Source organism: Pan troglodytes, chromosome 11, assembly GCF_028858775.2.
Source record: "Pan troglodytes isolate AG18354 chromosome 11, NHGRI_mPanTro3-v2.0_pri, whole genome shotgun sequence".
Lineage (NCBI taxonomy): Eukaryota > Metazoa > Chordata > Mammalia > Primates > Hominidae > Pan > Pan troglodytes.
The window spans coordinates 72129122-72145143 of NC_072409.2; the positions used below are offsets into that span (position 1 = coordinate 72129122).

General features: G+C 44.9%; 1 protein-coding gene across 11 annotated transcripts in view; it reads right to left on the reverse strand.

Moving 5' to 3' along the window:
* Positions 1–15400, reverse strand: part of TLE1 (TLE family member 1, transcriptional corepressor) — a 104772-nt gene extending 89372 nt beyond the window's left edge. For 10 of the 11 annotated variants that reach the window (XM_016961011.4, XM_054658122.1, XM_054658121.1 and 7 more), the window contains exons 1-4: positions 15260–15400; positions 14372–14472; positions 12752–12815; positions 12595–12639 (exon numbers count right to left, since the gene is read on the reverse strand). In XM_016961011.4, coding sequence (XP_016816500.1) covers positions 12595–12639; positions 12752–12815; positions 14372–14472; positions 15260–15283 — 234 coding nt within the window. In that variant the 5' untranslated portion in view covers positions 15284–15400. The remainder of the gene's footprint in view (positions 1–12594; positions 12640–12751; positions 12816–14371; positions 14473–15259) is intronic. The other variant, XM_054658120.2, reaches the window with a different exon arrangement.
* Positions 15401–16022: the final 622 nt, after the last annotated feature.

A 16022-nucleotide genomic window follows, 5' to 3' on the forward strand; every position in this document is an offset into this window, starting at 1 on the left:
TCTACTAAAAATACAAAAATTAGCTGGGCATGGTGGTGCATGCCTGTAATCCCAGCTACTCGGGAGGCTGAGGCAACAGAATCGCTTGAACCTGGGAGGTGGAGGTTGCAGTGAATCGAGATTGTGCCATTGCACTCCAGCCTGGGGGACAAGAGCGAGACTTCATTTCAAAAACAAAAAAACAAAAAAACAGACTGCCAACAAGTCCTTTTTTTTTTTTTTCCTTTTAAGCCTAAAGATAAATGCTTATGATCTTAGAAGGAAAGAAATAAAACACAGTAATGGGAAAATCAATTCAGAGGTAGGAAGGAAGCTGGGTTTGCAAAAACAAAATGGAAGTATCAGTGAAGCATGGTCTAGAAGTCCAAGAGCAGGGGTAGAGTTTTAAAGGGACTGCTATTTAGATCACAGCTATCCCTCAGAGCGCCCCCATGCCAGGAAACTACGCAACTGCTCCTGCATATGGTAACTCACTTAATCTTGGTAATTACCCTATGGGGTAGGTGCTACTGTCATCCCCTAATCCCACTCACCTGTTTTCTCTTTTTCAAGGTGGAATAATTAGTATCCACACAAAGGGAGGCTGGGAAGGTTGACGGGGGGGGGGGGGCTCCTGGCGGAACAATTCCTAGGGCACATGGAAGCTCCATGGATGGGGGCTATGACAACTCTAATGTTGTCATTGGAAAAGCTTACTGTAATAATAAACCCAAAAAGCCGACTTCTGAAAGCCAAAGAGCTGAGAAAGACAACTATGTGAGAATGGAGTGTGTACCTGTATCTGCAGGCTGCATGGGGACTGGATGCCCTTTCTCCATCTGGTGGTCCATCCTTTATTCTCTCCATACCAGACCAAGACGCAGATCAATGTTAAGACCCTCTTTCCTAAACCGAAAGCAACCTTTTTATTTTCACTCACTAATCCATAGAGGCCTTTCAAATGGCACAAATAACGGTGGCTGCATTTTGTTCTCTAAATCAATTTTCTCCCCAGCCATCAACTAGATGTTCCCACACAGAGAAAGAACAGCCCTTCCTTTCTAATTCAAAAATCCATACTGCCATTGCCCTTGCAAACTGCTAAACAAGCAGTATCGGCAAGTCACTTGTGTTCTGTAATACATTTACTGCAAATCCCAATGGCTTGCCTTCTAATGCAGTTTTCTATTGTGTCTGTGCGTGTCAATACACTGGCTGGCCACTGTACTTATAAGAAGCTCTGACCAGCTGTTTGCTCAAGGCATCAAGAGGGCACCGAGAGGAAACAAAGACTGTGCTCCTGAGGAGCAACCGGAAGGCCACAGCATTGAAGGGCCTGGTTCCACACACTGGGGTCCTCAATGAGGTTTTGTTTCTGGTCCTTACCCCCTTACCACCCAAGGTCCCTGAGGCCAACTGAAAATCTCCATCACGACAATTCCATACACACAAAGTTCAAAATCAGAGTCCTTCTGCAAAATTATTTCTATTTTCTTACCTATCGTTGCTAACAATATTTCCCCCAGCAAATATACTGGTTACATCTTAAAGGTAAAGTATAAGTCAAGTTTCATTGAGGGGTCAGAACAAAGAGAGGAGGACCTTGTAAGGGGAGTCCAGCTTTTCTGCGTTAAATAAAATCTCAAGTGACAGTTGAGAAAGAAATCACCTAAAAACCGTGTAATGGTGGATCACCTAATACAACCACGCCAAAAGTACAAAGGGCAAGTCTAGGAGGAAAACCCTATAAAAACAGGTGAAGACAGAATTCTTAAAATGTACATGGACGCCAGGTGTGGTGGCTCACACCTGTAATCCCAGCCCTTTGGGAGGCTGAGGTGGGAGGATCACTTGAGTCCAGGAATTCGAGACCATCCTGGACAACATAGTGAGACCTCATCTCTACTGAAAAAAATCAAAAAATAAATTTTAAAAAAAGTACATGGAAATCCCTGCTTCATGTTATCAGTCTAAACCAAGGTCGGTAGCTAAAGAAAGGCCTGATCCTCTATCAAGTCCTTCCAAATTCCCCATATTATTAATTTATTTCTTGATTTTGGGGGAAGGAGGAGCCTATGGAAGATATATGACAGAGAGATATTACAAAATGTTAATTTATAGACTCCAGGTATCATACAGGTGGGTATAATATGGGTATTGCTGTGTATTTCTCTTTTATTCTGTAATTTGAAATTTTTCATAATAAAATGTTTGGGAGAATGGAAGACACTATGTAAAGATTAAGTAAATAATCAATGGTTATACTCATTATTACTAAGAAATCTGGTGACAAGTCAAGTTTAATGCCTTGAGAGAAGCTTGTCATGCAATTCATCTACACTCTATTGGCAGCTGCAGTTCCAGGGACACTAATGCCTGCACATGCTCAATTCACACCAAACCTAGGCCCCAGCAACATGCTAGTTTTGTTTATCTCTCTTTTTTAGTCCAAACCCAAACATATTACTACAATAAAACTCCTCACTAAGAAGTCTCAGTGGTTACTGACTACAGATCACTCTTCCAAAAGAAAAACTGAGCAAAACTGGTTAGATAAGGTTATTAGAACTGAAAAGATTTCATTTTTAATTTTAGCATAAGGACTCACACTAGTTTTCTTTTTTCTCTTTTTTTTTTTTTTTTTTGAGACGGAGTCTCGCTCTGTCGCCAGGCTGGAGTGCAGTGGCATGATCTCAGCTCACCACAACCTCCAACCCCCTGGGGTTCAAGTGATTTTCCTGCCTCAGCCTCCCGAGTAGCTGGGATGACAGGTGCCTGCTAATTTTCGTATTTTCAGTAGAGACGGGGTTTCACCATGTTGGCCAGGATGGTCTCGATATCCTGACCTCGTGATCCGCCCGCCTCAGCCTCCCAAAGTGCTGGGATTACGGGCGTGAGCCACCACACCAGGCCGACCCACACTAGTTTTCTTGATTCGGGTTTTTAATCTGAATTCCATGGACTTGTTGAAGGATCTTGAGATGCACACAAACAGCCAAAATCGTTGGGCAAAGCTATCCTGGGTATTTGTGTGTAAAAACATGTATAAACTTTTCTTGCAAAGTAGCTTTCACCTGATTTTCAAACGTTCAGGGTCCAAAATGGATACAACTACCACTACACATAAGGAGTACCCAAAACACAATATAATCAATGCCTACTCTGGATAACTCATCGGGAAGGGTAGATGGAAGTCCCTAACTCAGCTTCAAGCAGACTGCAACCTAGTCGGAGCAAGGAAAGAAGCACATGAAAAACCATTATTACAGGACACTGAGCAAAACAAGTGCTGTGACAGCCTGCCACTGGGTAGTCCCAGGCCGCCTTGAAGTAAACAGGTGGTGGTGTTTGAACTGGGACTTGAAGGAGACTGAGCAAGGCCATCTGAAGGTTGATACAAAAGCCTGGACTTTTTATAAAGAAAACAGGAAAACTCAAAACATACTTTCAGCAAGAAGAGGCCTATTTGGCAGGATAAAAGGAAATGCAGGAAGAGAAAGAAGCAGTGGCCAAGACAGGAAGGGAAAGTACTCAGGGGTAGACACAGCAGGCTATGAGGGACAAAGAGGTCATCACAGGGGGAAGTCAAAATTTAAAAGAACACACATGCAGGATAGGATGGATGTAATCCCAAGACCCTGAAGACAATTTACATCTGCTATCTTAAAGATGCTCCCTTTCCAGGGCTGGAGTTCCCAGGGTGCGGCCAGGTTTGACATATGGGCTAGCAGTCTCTGAGCAGTGGGGACACTGGGCAAGTCAATGGAATGTGTGCTGAGAATAGGAACATTTCATTTTACCACTGTTTAAAATGTTCATTTATTTTAAATGTATACAACAGTGTAATACAACAATGTATGTATGTAACTTACACATTTGGCCGGGCATGGTGGCTCACGCCTATACTCCCAACACTTTGGGAGGCCAAAATGGACGGATCACTTGAGGCCAGGAGTTCAAGACCAGCCTGGACAACATGGAGAAACCCCGTCTCTACCAAAATGTAACAATTAGCTGGGTCCGTGGTGGCACGTGCCTGTAGTCCCAGCTACTCGTGGGACTGAGGCAGGAGAATAGCTTGAACCCCAGAGGCAGAGGTTGCAGTGAGCTGAGATTGTGCCACTGCACTCCAACCTGGGAGACAGAACGAGACTCGTCTTCCCCCCCCAAAAAAAAAGACCTTACAAATTTAAAAGTAAACAACTCAGGCCGGGCGCAGTGGCTCACACCTGTAATCCCAGCACTTTGGGAGGCTGAGGTGGGCAGATCATGAGGTCAGGAGATCGAGACCATCCTGGCTAACATGATGAAATCCCGTCTCTACTAAAAATACGAAAAATTAGCCGGGCATCGTGGCAGACGCCTGTAATTCCAGCTACTCGGCAGGCTGAGGCAAGAGAATGGTGTGAACCCGGGAGGCGGAGCTTGCAGTGAGCTGAGATCGTGCCACTGCACCCCAGCCTGGGTAACAGAGCGAAACTCCATCTCAAAAAAAAAAAAAAAAAGTAAACAACTCAGGTAAACGCACTCAAGCTTTTCACCAAGAGGTTGTACGTATACCTAGACTAGTATCATAGACTAGTAACCTACTTAGATCAGTCATGGTGCTAATACCAAACCCAGTCTCATGGTACATGTATTTCAGTAGTTTGACAAACTGCAAGATTTGGACGCGCAAGTTCAAACACACCTACATTCTCAAAGACTGATTCCACTTCATCTAATGGATAATGAATATCCATTAGTACACTGGGAATAGATTTCAGGGATGATCAGCAAGCTACATATACAACTCTATCCCTTCCAGCGTACAGTGGTGTATATCTAGCATACTTAATTTTTTCTCTATTTGGAAGATGAAAAAGTTAATTCAACGGATAGAATTTTCAGAATTTGTTTTTTCCTCCCAGCTTTTTCCTTCTACCAAAAGTGACTTGTATCCTACTCTTTTTCTGCTAACGTATTTTGTGGTCAAAGAATGACTAAGCAGCAAATACTACTATAAGAAAAACTAAAATAAATAGCTGTTTTTTATACCTACTATGAGAGCTTACAGGGGAGGGGATAAACAATTGTGCCCACCATTATGATTTTTATATTGCTTCAAAGAAGGTAAATAGAATACAATTTATTGTTTGTGTGTTCTGAGACAAGGTCTTGCTTGTGTCATCCAGTCTAGAGTACAGAGGTGTGATCACAGCTCACTATAACCTCCCCACTCCTGGGATCAAAAGATCCTCCTGCCTCACTCAGCACTAGTACTAGCTAGTACTACAGGTCTGTACCACCAGGCCCAATTAATTTTTTTTTTAATCTTTTATTGTAGAGATAGGGTCTCGCTATGTTGGCCAGGCTGGTCTCTAACTCCTGGGCTCAAGTGATCCTCTGGAGCTGGGATTATAGGCATGAGCCACATGCCTGGCTTGCAACTTAGTAATTATTAAAAATTTAGGGGCTGGGAGCAGTGGCTCACGCCTGTTAATTCCAGCACTTTGGGAGGCTGAGGCACGTGGCTCACTTGAAACCACAAGTTCAATACCAGCCTGGCCAACATGGCAAAACTCCGTCTATACTAAAAACACAAAAAATAGCTGAGTGTGGTGGCACGTGCCTGTAATCCCAGATACTTGGAAGGCTGAGGCAGGGGAACTGCTTGAACCTACATACCTGTAATCCCGGCTACTCAGGGAGGTAGAGGTTGCAGTGAGCCAAGATCGAGCCACTGCACTCCAGCCTGGATGACAGAGCAAGACTCCATCTCAAAGAAAAAAAAAATTAGGGGCTGGGACCAGTGTCTCACACCTGTAATGCCAACACTTTGGGAGGCTGAGGAAGGTGGATCACTTGAGGCCAGGAGTTTGAGACCAGCCTGGACAACATGCAGAAACCCCATCTCTACCAAAAAATAATTTTAAAAAAATTAACCAGGCGTGGTGATGCACACCTGTAATCCCAGCTATTCCAGAGGCTGAGGCAGGAGAATCACCTGAACCCAGGAGGCGGAGGCTGCAGTGAACCAAGATTGTGCTACTATACTCCAGTCTGGGGAACAGATTAAGACTCTATCGCCATTAAAAAAACAAAAAAGGAAAAAAAAATTGAATGTTAAATAATGAAACATGTAATTTTGCTAAATCACAGGTTATTTGATAAAATCATGTATCAACACTTCCTGGATTTTCATTAAAAAATATTACGGTGACTGGGTAGTCTACAAACAATAATTTTAAAATTTTTTCTTCAATTTTTTTCTTTTTTTTTCCCCTGTGGACCCTGCTCAGGAAGAAACACAAGCAGCAAATCTGAAATCATTCCTTTGCAAACAATTTTAGAAACCATACTTTTGTTAAATCAAGTGAATGGCAATACATGAATATCTTAATTTATGTTAAAATTTCAATGCAAATTTATTTTACTTTTCAGATCAAACCACACCTCACGGGGAAAAAAAATCAGAAAACCTCTCTCCTCCTGCCCACACCTGCGCATCCTAGTTCCACTTAAAACATCACACCGTATTCACAGAACAATCCTCTGGTGAGGAGTATTTTGAAGGTACAGATGCCTATTCTTGTCAAATAAGCCCACCGACAAAAACAGCTGTCTAAAATTTACTTAAAAACCACTATACTAAATACCCTGTAGTAAAGGTACTAGTTGTGAGAATTTCCATTTTTAAAAATCAGAGGCAACAATAAGCAATAGAGAGGGGAGAGGGTAGGAAACGAAATCAATCAAAGCTTTGAGGAAAGCCAGTAAGTTTCTCAGTTTCCTCCCCTTTAATCCACTTCTGGAGACCACAAAAGGTTTAATAATAAAACAGCAAAGACTCAGATCCATGGAAACTTAAAATGGTTCCATGAGCCAGTAACTGAATATATTTTTAGTTTAACTACCACTCAAGATGATTTATTTAAATATTTACTAAAGAAACAGATTTTCTTTCTGTTTCTTAATAAACACTATTTGGGAGAACATCTTAAGCCCTCTGGCGAAGGACGCTCCTCAATTTGCACGCACGAGGTGCTGGGTTCTGCGGGTGTATGCTGGGATGGCTCCCACCATACGAGGGAACAAACAGACTTTTGTCTAGTCTAACCCTCATTATACAGAGAGGGGAACTGAAGCCAGGGAACGTGTTCATGACTTGCCCAGTCCCGAATGGAAATCCCCAATTAAATGACTTCAATGAACTACAACGGAACCAAGTCAGAGCCTATAGTTCATGGCCACTCCCCACAGGACAGGTAACCAAAGGCAGAAAGAGCGGGAGGCAAGGGAGGTGCTGTGGCCCTGCAATGGCCTGACTCTACCTCCTGTCCTCACCCTATTCCCAACTCCCCCTGTTGGATCCTGCCCTAATACAAAATTTGGACATGTTGTTCCTTGAAGATTTTGGGGGCATTCCGTTTGAATTTTCAAAATATTGATCATGATAACTATGTTTTCTGATTTTCTTAAAATCCATGCCCAGGGACTCCCTTGCCTTACTCCAGTGCAAGTCCAGGACAAAAACCAGCCACTGGCCCACTGCTGAAGGGTGGGGAAGGTGACTGAGAGGTGAGAGATCAGTCCTGCTTGCTGATAAGAAACAAAGGCTAATCTTGCAACTCGTAATCTAGGCTCTAAATGCAGAGAGCCTTCTCTCTTTTAACTTATGCTTGCAAAGAACAGGCCTGGCTAATGAAGTTGAGGACCACTCTAATCTTGATGACAGCTACCCTCTTTGTATGACAAGATTATTAACACCTGCTGGAGCTTAACTCTAAGTGCCTATACTCTAGCTAGTCATTTCCCTGTGTGAGATGTTGACTTAGGGGGAAAAAAATCTCAAAGTGAGAAACTGTAGACAAAAACACACATGGTTAAAAAACAAAAAACAAAAAAAAACACTAAGGTAAAATTTGCAAAAGAGTAAAATAATCACATCTAAGGAAATATCCCACAGGTGAGTCCGTAACAGTCCCATCTAAATACTTTTTTAAAAACCCACTAAAGAACAACGCATTTTTCTAAGAGAAATTTTAAAGCACACATCAAAACTGTAAAAGCAGTTACACTCCAAATTTTACATGGCCTGAGATGTTGCTTGCTGAAATATCACATGGAGCTCGTTCCCTTTCCCAACCAGGATTGCAGAATATATCATCCTTCCTTTCAGATTTTCAGAGCTAGTCCTTTCATTTATTTTTAAATGCTTCACCATCGGCCGGGCACAGTGGTTTACGCCTGTAATCCCAGCACTTTGCGAAGCCGAGGCAGGGGGAATCACTTGAGGTCAGGAGTTCGAGACCAGCCTAGCCAACATAGTGAAACCCCATCTCTACTAAAAATAAAAAATTAGCCAGGCGTGGGGTGGTGGACTCCTGTAATCCCAACTACGCGGGAGGCTGAGGCAGGAGAATCGCTTGAACCCGGGAGGCGGAGGTTGCAGTGAGCCGAGATTGTGCCACCACACTCCAGCCTGGGTGACGGAAAGAGATTCCGTCACGCAAAAAAAAAAAAAAAAATCTTCACCATCCTGGAGAGCCCAGTGCTCTCACTCTGCCCATTCTTCAGCAGAACACAGGCACAAAGTGACTGATCAAACTCCCTCCCCATCACTGGGTCTCCACCAGGATTCCTGACTTGTTTCTTCTTAAACATACTTTAACCTGAGGACAGTACTGCTCAGTAGTTTTACCTACCCATGGCCTGTGACCCTCCTCTCCCCAAAAAGACCAGTCAGCGGCACTGCTGATTTTCCTAACTTTTAGAACATACATTCAGGCCTGACATGTCTTATAAATCATGAAGTTCATCAGCACAAAGAGTCAGAACTGAAGAGGCAGGCACTAGGGAGACATGGTCCACCTCATCTTCCTGATGGCAGCATGAGGGGACAGGAAGAAGCACAGACAGGCCGGGTGTGGTGGCTCATGCCTGTAATCCTAGCACTTTGGGAGGCCAAGGTGGGTGGATCACTTGAGGTCAGGAGTTCGAAACCAGCCTGCGAACATGGGTGAAACCCTCTCTCTACTAAAAATACAAAAAAAAGAAAAAAAAAGTTAGCCGGGCATGGTGGCGGACACCTGTAATCCCAGCTACTCCGGAGGCTGAGGCAGGAGAATTGCTTGAACCCAGGAGGCAAAGGCTGCAGTAAGCAGAGATCGCACCACTGCACTCCAGCCTGGGGGACAAAGCGAGATTCCATCTCAAAAAAAAAAAAAAGCAGCAGCAGCACAGACAACCCTGGAGGAGGCAACCCAACTCAAGCTTCAATAGATGCGTGGCCTTGAGCAAGTCCCAGACTCTGAACACGTGCACACAGCTGTAGGCAGAGCAAAACACCTACCCAATCTACTCTGGAGGATGCCTACGGAGGTCACAGAAGACAAATCACACTGAAAACTGTTCATTACTGTGCAAATTAAAGCCACCAATGACAATTTATAGCATGGCTGCATCAGCATGCTGAAAAGATAACATGAGTGGGCTAAAATAAGGCTTATGTGTGCATTTACAGTACATCTTGTTCCCAAAAATATCCAATGAGGTAATATCAAACCATATGACAGACAAAAACATTTAAAGATCACGCCACCACACACACTAGGCACAGCTAGGCAAACCACCAGGCTCACATCAACTTGCTGTTTTTTAATGCACCGTAACACTCTGATGGTATCAGAACTGCCTCAATTTTCCATGAGACATTGTCTACCTCTACTGTATAGAGATATCTAGAGTTTACCATCCACACAGATAAACATGGGCAGACAGGGATCTATAAAGGGCTCCAAGAAAAAAATATTCTTAGTGCTACCATTGAAGACTTAAGTATCTATTACCATTCCTGTTTCATTGCCTTTTCGGTAACCCGCCACAAACGGGAGCAGAGAAAGTAAAGGGAAGGCTTATCAGGAAGTGTTGACACAACCTAAACACGGGCTGTGGGCACCACACCAGGGAAGGAAACCACAATTATACCATTCTTGATTTGGATGCACTTTCACTTTAAAACTTCCAGACAGGAAAGTCAGCAGTGAGATTTGACACTGAAATCTCTAGAACTCACTCCTTCGACAAACCCGTTGAAAGGTGGGAAGGGAGAGTGGTCGTCACACTGGAGACAAATCTTAACAGCATTAAAGCTCTCTGTACGGAAAGTTTCCCCATCACTGCATTTTTTTTTTTTTTTTAGTAACAAAGATGTTGTCAAAAATGACAATTTTTTGTGTCCCCTGATGATGCCTTGCTAGCATTTGGTTATAAGCCATAAAGCAGGAATAATTTCAGCCTGTCAGGAGTCTCGCTAATGCCCAGTTTCCCCCTAGAGAGAATTCCTGTCAAATCTAATGAGAGCTCCAAAGGCCCTCTCTACAATATAATGAGCACTTAGGCCATGCTGGTGATCAGGCGGCAAAAAGCATCAATTTGAGCTTGGCTACACCCTGGGGGCCAGACGTCACCAGTTTTAATAAGAATTATGATTACTAGCTGCACCAAATGCCTCCTCAGAACTTATTATTAATGTGTGACATTCAGAAGGATGTTTTTCAAATGTAAGTCCACTTTAAACTGAATTACAGCACTACTTTGCACAGCACTCTATTTAAGGGTCTGTCAGCATTTCCAATATCAACTAAATTTCAGGAGGCTCAGTACCCTACTATGAAGAACATGGTGTCTCTCAGCTTTTCACGTTTTTCCAATTGCTAAGCCAATTATACACAGCATATTATTAATGCATACAGGCTCACGGACAGACAGTATATAGCCACAAATGCCTCACGCTGTATAGAAACTCATTAGAAAACGATTCTCACACCATGGTGCTTCTGACCCACTTCACCCCTTCTCCCTACATGATAAAGAAGAGGTCATCCCGCCACATAACCTACAGGAACCCAGAAGAATTACACACCTCTTTTAGCTCCTCCAATAAACCCAGCACCAGCATATAGCATCACACTGAGGTGGTGTTCCCTTGTAAAAGAGTCAATGAGGTTATTAAATCCTTCGAGTTTATGGGTTTAAGAAAAAGCTCAGTCTCCTCTTACTCTTCCATAATATCTGTTATCCAAAAAAAAGTGCCCTTCAGAGTAACTTAAAAAAAAAAAAAAAAGATTAAACCGCCTAGGCCAAGTTTATTTGCATAATTCACTTAAATGACGATAGATGTTAGCCATAGATCTTCTAGCCCATTTACTATTAACAAGTTACAAGTGCCTGGATAAGGCACTAGCCACTGAGAAACACACAAAAACAAAGGCACAAACCCAACATAAAATAGGCTACCAACTTTGTAAATCATAGTAAAATCTGCATTTTTAAAGGCCCAATTACATTATTAATAAAAGGCCCTGAAAATCACAATCTCTTTCCAAACACAAATCTGAGAACAGATCTAATGTACACGATAACTTAACATTATGAAATCTATGATGAATTAAAAATCAAAGAGTGCAGAGTTACAAAAGCAGAATTCAACTCTGAAACACACTTGCTTAATGAAAGTCTTTGAATATAAGGAAGATCTGAAGGCTGAACTAATCAATTTCTCCACTGTGCCCCAGCCGGTCAGCCATGCTCTTTAATTTAATGAAACAAGGGTTTGAGATGAAATAGCACATATACATCAAGTAAGAATTGTATTGTTGCACTTTGAAATGTGTCCAACTGTGCAACTTCATCTGATGATAATTTTTTAAGAGGCAATCGATAAAAGACTTATTGTACCAGCATCTTGATGAAAAAGTGAATGTCAGCATATCTCCAGAATACTTACACCCTGCCATTAATGCTTTCTTTGGCAGACAATGACTACTCAATCGAGGGTCCTTTGGGCTGAGCAATCATTTAGCTTTTCTTCTCTTATGAGGTCCTTAGTGCCTTGTTCCAGCTCAATACTCTTTTTATACACCATTATAGTAGCCATAAGTGTGAATTTTATGGGAACTTGCAAACTCATAGTCATTGCTAGAGCTTTCCAGTCACTAATCTTTTCATGCTTTAAAAACCACTAGGACTGAAGCAACTCCCAACATATGCTCTGGCCATAAAAAGATGCTTTTTTCACATCCACACCTGCAACAACTGAGAAATTTTTCAAAAATTTGTTTGCTAATAAGCCACTAATCCTGACTGTTGCTTCATGCAGCCCCAAAGCATAAAGAATACTCCACAGATAGTCATATACCTTGATTACCATGATTAAAAAAAACTCCTGAATACCCTTCTTTCCCCCCAACAGGTCCACACTTCCTTGCAAAACAGCACAAAAACATTAACTATTCTAAACTTCAGCAACTGTAGAAGATACCCAGCCCTTTCAAGAGGATAAATCTATACAGGTGAAAAAGTAAACTCAAGTCTTAATTCCTATCTGCCAATAAACAGGCTAGTTTATATTTCCAAAACACCTCTCCCTCTCCTAGTCATTTAAACACTTGTAATTATCAAGAAGCAACCCTTGCTGCAGAATACTACCATCAATCCACAGGACAGGAAACCAAGGCAGAAAAATAGCATACAAACCCCAACCCCTAGAGCCCACTACTGAGAACAAAGCCAGTATTATTAAATCATATGAACTGATGTCTCATTTCAGCTTGAAGTTCAACTAAAGCTTACCTGTTTGTGCATTTCAATGTTTAATCCATATGACATTTCATAATACTGTAAAGAGAAAAAAGAATCAAGCATTTCATTAACTCATGTTTTTTACACTCTGCTAACACGTTTGCTAATATCATATGAAAAAGGAAAAAGTCCGATCTTTGATACCTACCATCACATAGTGCCTCTGCATTTCTGTCTTTTCACTTGCCAGTTTCTCACATTCCAATTTAAGGCTAGGAAAACAAAACAGGCAACTTAATGTAAACATTATGTCACTTGTTTTAACATCTGCCTCACATATTTGCACTTCAAGTAAAAACACAGACCAATTTGGAAAAGCCATAAACTATCTAGGTAAACACCCAAAAGCTTTGTCCTTGCATTTAATAGGGAAAAAGAATAATGTGAACAATACAAGGTGTCCATTCAGCTACCATTCTTCTTGGTGCCTATCTGGTTAGATGACAAGAATGAAAAAAATCTGTCAGAACCTCTAACTGATTCCTCCTCATGGTCATCTGCTCCCTACCTTCCTGCATCAGTTTGTTTCTCTGGACTCCACCAAAATCCGGCCCTTGCACAATCTTCACTCTTAGGCATAGGCTGTGCCATCTTTGCCAACTCAAACGGTCTCTAGGGTTTTGCTCCCTACCTTCCTGCATCAGTTTGTTTCTCTGGACTCCACCAAAATCCGGCCCTTGCACAATCTTCACTCTTAGGCATAGGCTGTGCCATCTTTGCCAACTCAAACGGTCTCTAGGTTTGAAAATCCTGTTAAGTTACTCCTACAATTGCTGGTCCCTTTCAAAACCTTTGGTTTTTAAATCCCTGCCAAAATATGTCAAGTAGCTACTGCAATAAAGTGGGTTGAAGTTCTCCCTGCTGGGTAAACACGGTGTGTGCAAGTATGCCTCAAGCTGCAGAGATATTATCTACAAGTAGACAAAAGGTCAATAATGAGAAAGCCCCTGACAAAGTAAGAAAATTCACACCCAAGCCACTTCGCCTCATCTCTGTGCTTTTTCTCAAGCATGACAAAAGCAAAAAATGTCAATACAGTTATTTCTGAGTTAGAATCAGGTAAAACTTCATAGGAACAAGGGAAAGAAACTAACCTTTCTGGGAGGTTCACTATTGGCAGAGTATTTTACAAAAATTTATAAGTCCTTTGAAGGTAAGTCTCATTACTTGAAGAAACTAAGGCTGAGATGGATATAAATGTGACTCCACTCTCTCATCCTACCCAAACCAATCCGAAATGACGCCAAAGCAGGTGAGCTTTCTTCTTTATACTATTATACCCACCTCCCTCACCATCACCAATGATGGGCAATGTTATAAGCATCTAGCCTTCCTTAATGGACTTTGCCTCAGAAAACCCAATTTTCTAGTATGGCAAACAGCGATTTCAACATGGCTTTGCTTCCCTGAACCCACACTCCAGGACTGAGACATCGATTGAACCAATGTTTCAGCTCAGTCTGCTGAAAAATAAATACATGAAGTGCAAATATTGACGATTCTCATGCAACTCCTAAAGACATGAAAAAGGACTCCCTGGAACAGTGCAAACCGGCAAAAGGGAAACAATGGGAGGAGGAGGAGACAAGAGAAGAGGCGGCCCGGGAAGAACCAGGAAACGGGGTAACTTGAATGACAGGTCTTAACTGAGACTCCACACGCCACCGCCTGGACGCAAGAACTAAGTACAGGCGCCGCCGCCACCCGGCTGGGCGCAAGGGGCACCGGGACGCCCGCGACCACTCGCCTGGCGCGGCCGGACACGCACCTGTGATACTGCGCCTGCAGGAACTGGAATTCCTCTTTAATCCGGTCCAGGGACTCCGGGATAGTGAACTTGAAGGGCTGGCCTGCAGCCTGGTGCGGCGTCTGGGGGCGACCAGCGAGGGGGACCGAGGGACGGGAATGCGGGCGGATGAATAAAGCAGTAAGTCAGAGAAGGCAAGAACGGGTGGGACATAAACAAAAAATAAAGTTAGAAGTGGCTGAAAACGAGGCCCCAAACTCGAGTTTGCCCTTCACTTTGGGGAGGGGGAAAGCGGACCCTCCCCGGGCCCCGGCTTCTAAAGAGGCTCGGAAGCTCTTCCCAGTCTCCAGGGCGCATTGCGCTAAGTGCGCCCGGGTCACCAGGCCAAAGGGAAGGGGGCTCCCCGGCGGCCAGGGAAGACCAGGCCAGATTGTCGGTGTCGCCGCCCCTTCCCCCACGGCGGCGATAATGACCCCGGGGACCAGAGGAGAAAAACAACTCCTTTACGCTCCCCATTCCCAGAGTCGCCGGGGCCACCTCCAGACGCTCCGGAACCGGGGCCGCATTGACATGTAAATAGGCGAGAGAAGAAACAAAGGGGGGGGCGCCCTGCCCCCACTCGGGGAAGGTAGGGGGGATATGGCTGCAGGAGAGAAACCCCAGCCTTCCCCAGCGCCCCTGTCCGCTCGGTATAGACGTCAAGTAGGAAGACGCCCAAAGGGAGGGAGAAAATTAAGAGTTTCGGCCCACTCCCCACCCCAGGAAGAGAGGGCCGCAGACCTCCCCAGCCTTATACCGCTGAGGGCGAGAAAGTCCGCCGGGCCGCAGAAGCCACCAGTCTCCCTACCGCCCGGGAGAAGCGCCTCCCCAACGGTCCTGCCCCCCCACCACCACCCAGCCGCGCCTCACCGGGTGCCGGCTCTGCGGGAACATCGCTCTGGCGGCGGCCGGGGCTCTGTTCCCCGGCAACTCAATTCTCCGGTCAATTTCCAACTTTAATCCCGCCGAGGAAAATTAAGCCGGAAAGCCAAGCAGAAGCGGGGAGCGCGCTGGCCACGCACGCAGGCGCGCTCCGCCGGGCGCACCGGCCACTCGGCGCCCGCAGCTGCTCCGGCTCCCGCTTCCGTCGGTGCGGGCTCCGGCCCTCAGGGCCACATTAGTGGGCGCCCCAGGCCCAGCTGCTTCAAGAACCTGCGCGGAGACGTCGGGCGCTCGGGGACTGTGCGCGGGGGCAGCGCTCCAACCCCCGGCCTCAGCCGCCCAGGCGGGGAGGCGGGGGCGCGGTGACTCCGACCGCACTCCCCTAGGCGATCCGCGTGCGCGGCGCCAGTCCTGGGCAAACAAATCCAGACGGACTGCTTTTCTTTGCTCTTCTCCTGGTCCGCCTCCTCTTCGGGCTTTCCCCGAGGCGGCGGCGGGCGAGGTGCAGGTGGCGCGGCGGCCCCCGCTAACCCCACACAAACGCGACGCTTTCGGGGCGACTCCCGCAAGATTCGGCTGCGCCTTCGGCCAGGTGCTCGCAGGCTCCCGGGACGCAAAGGGGAGCGAGGTTGAAGACGCGGCGGAGGCTCCTGGCCGGGGAGCGACGGATGACGAGGCGGGGAAAGTGCGGAGGGCGCGCCGGGAGGCGGCTCGGCACGCCCCGTGCGACCAGCACTCGGTGTTCTCCGCG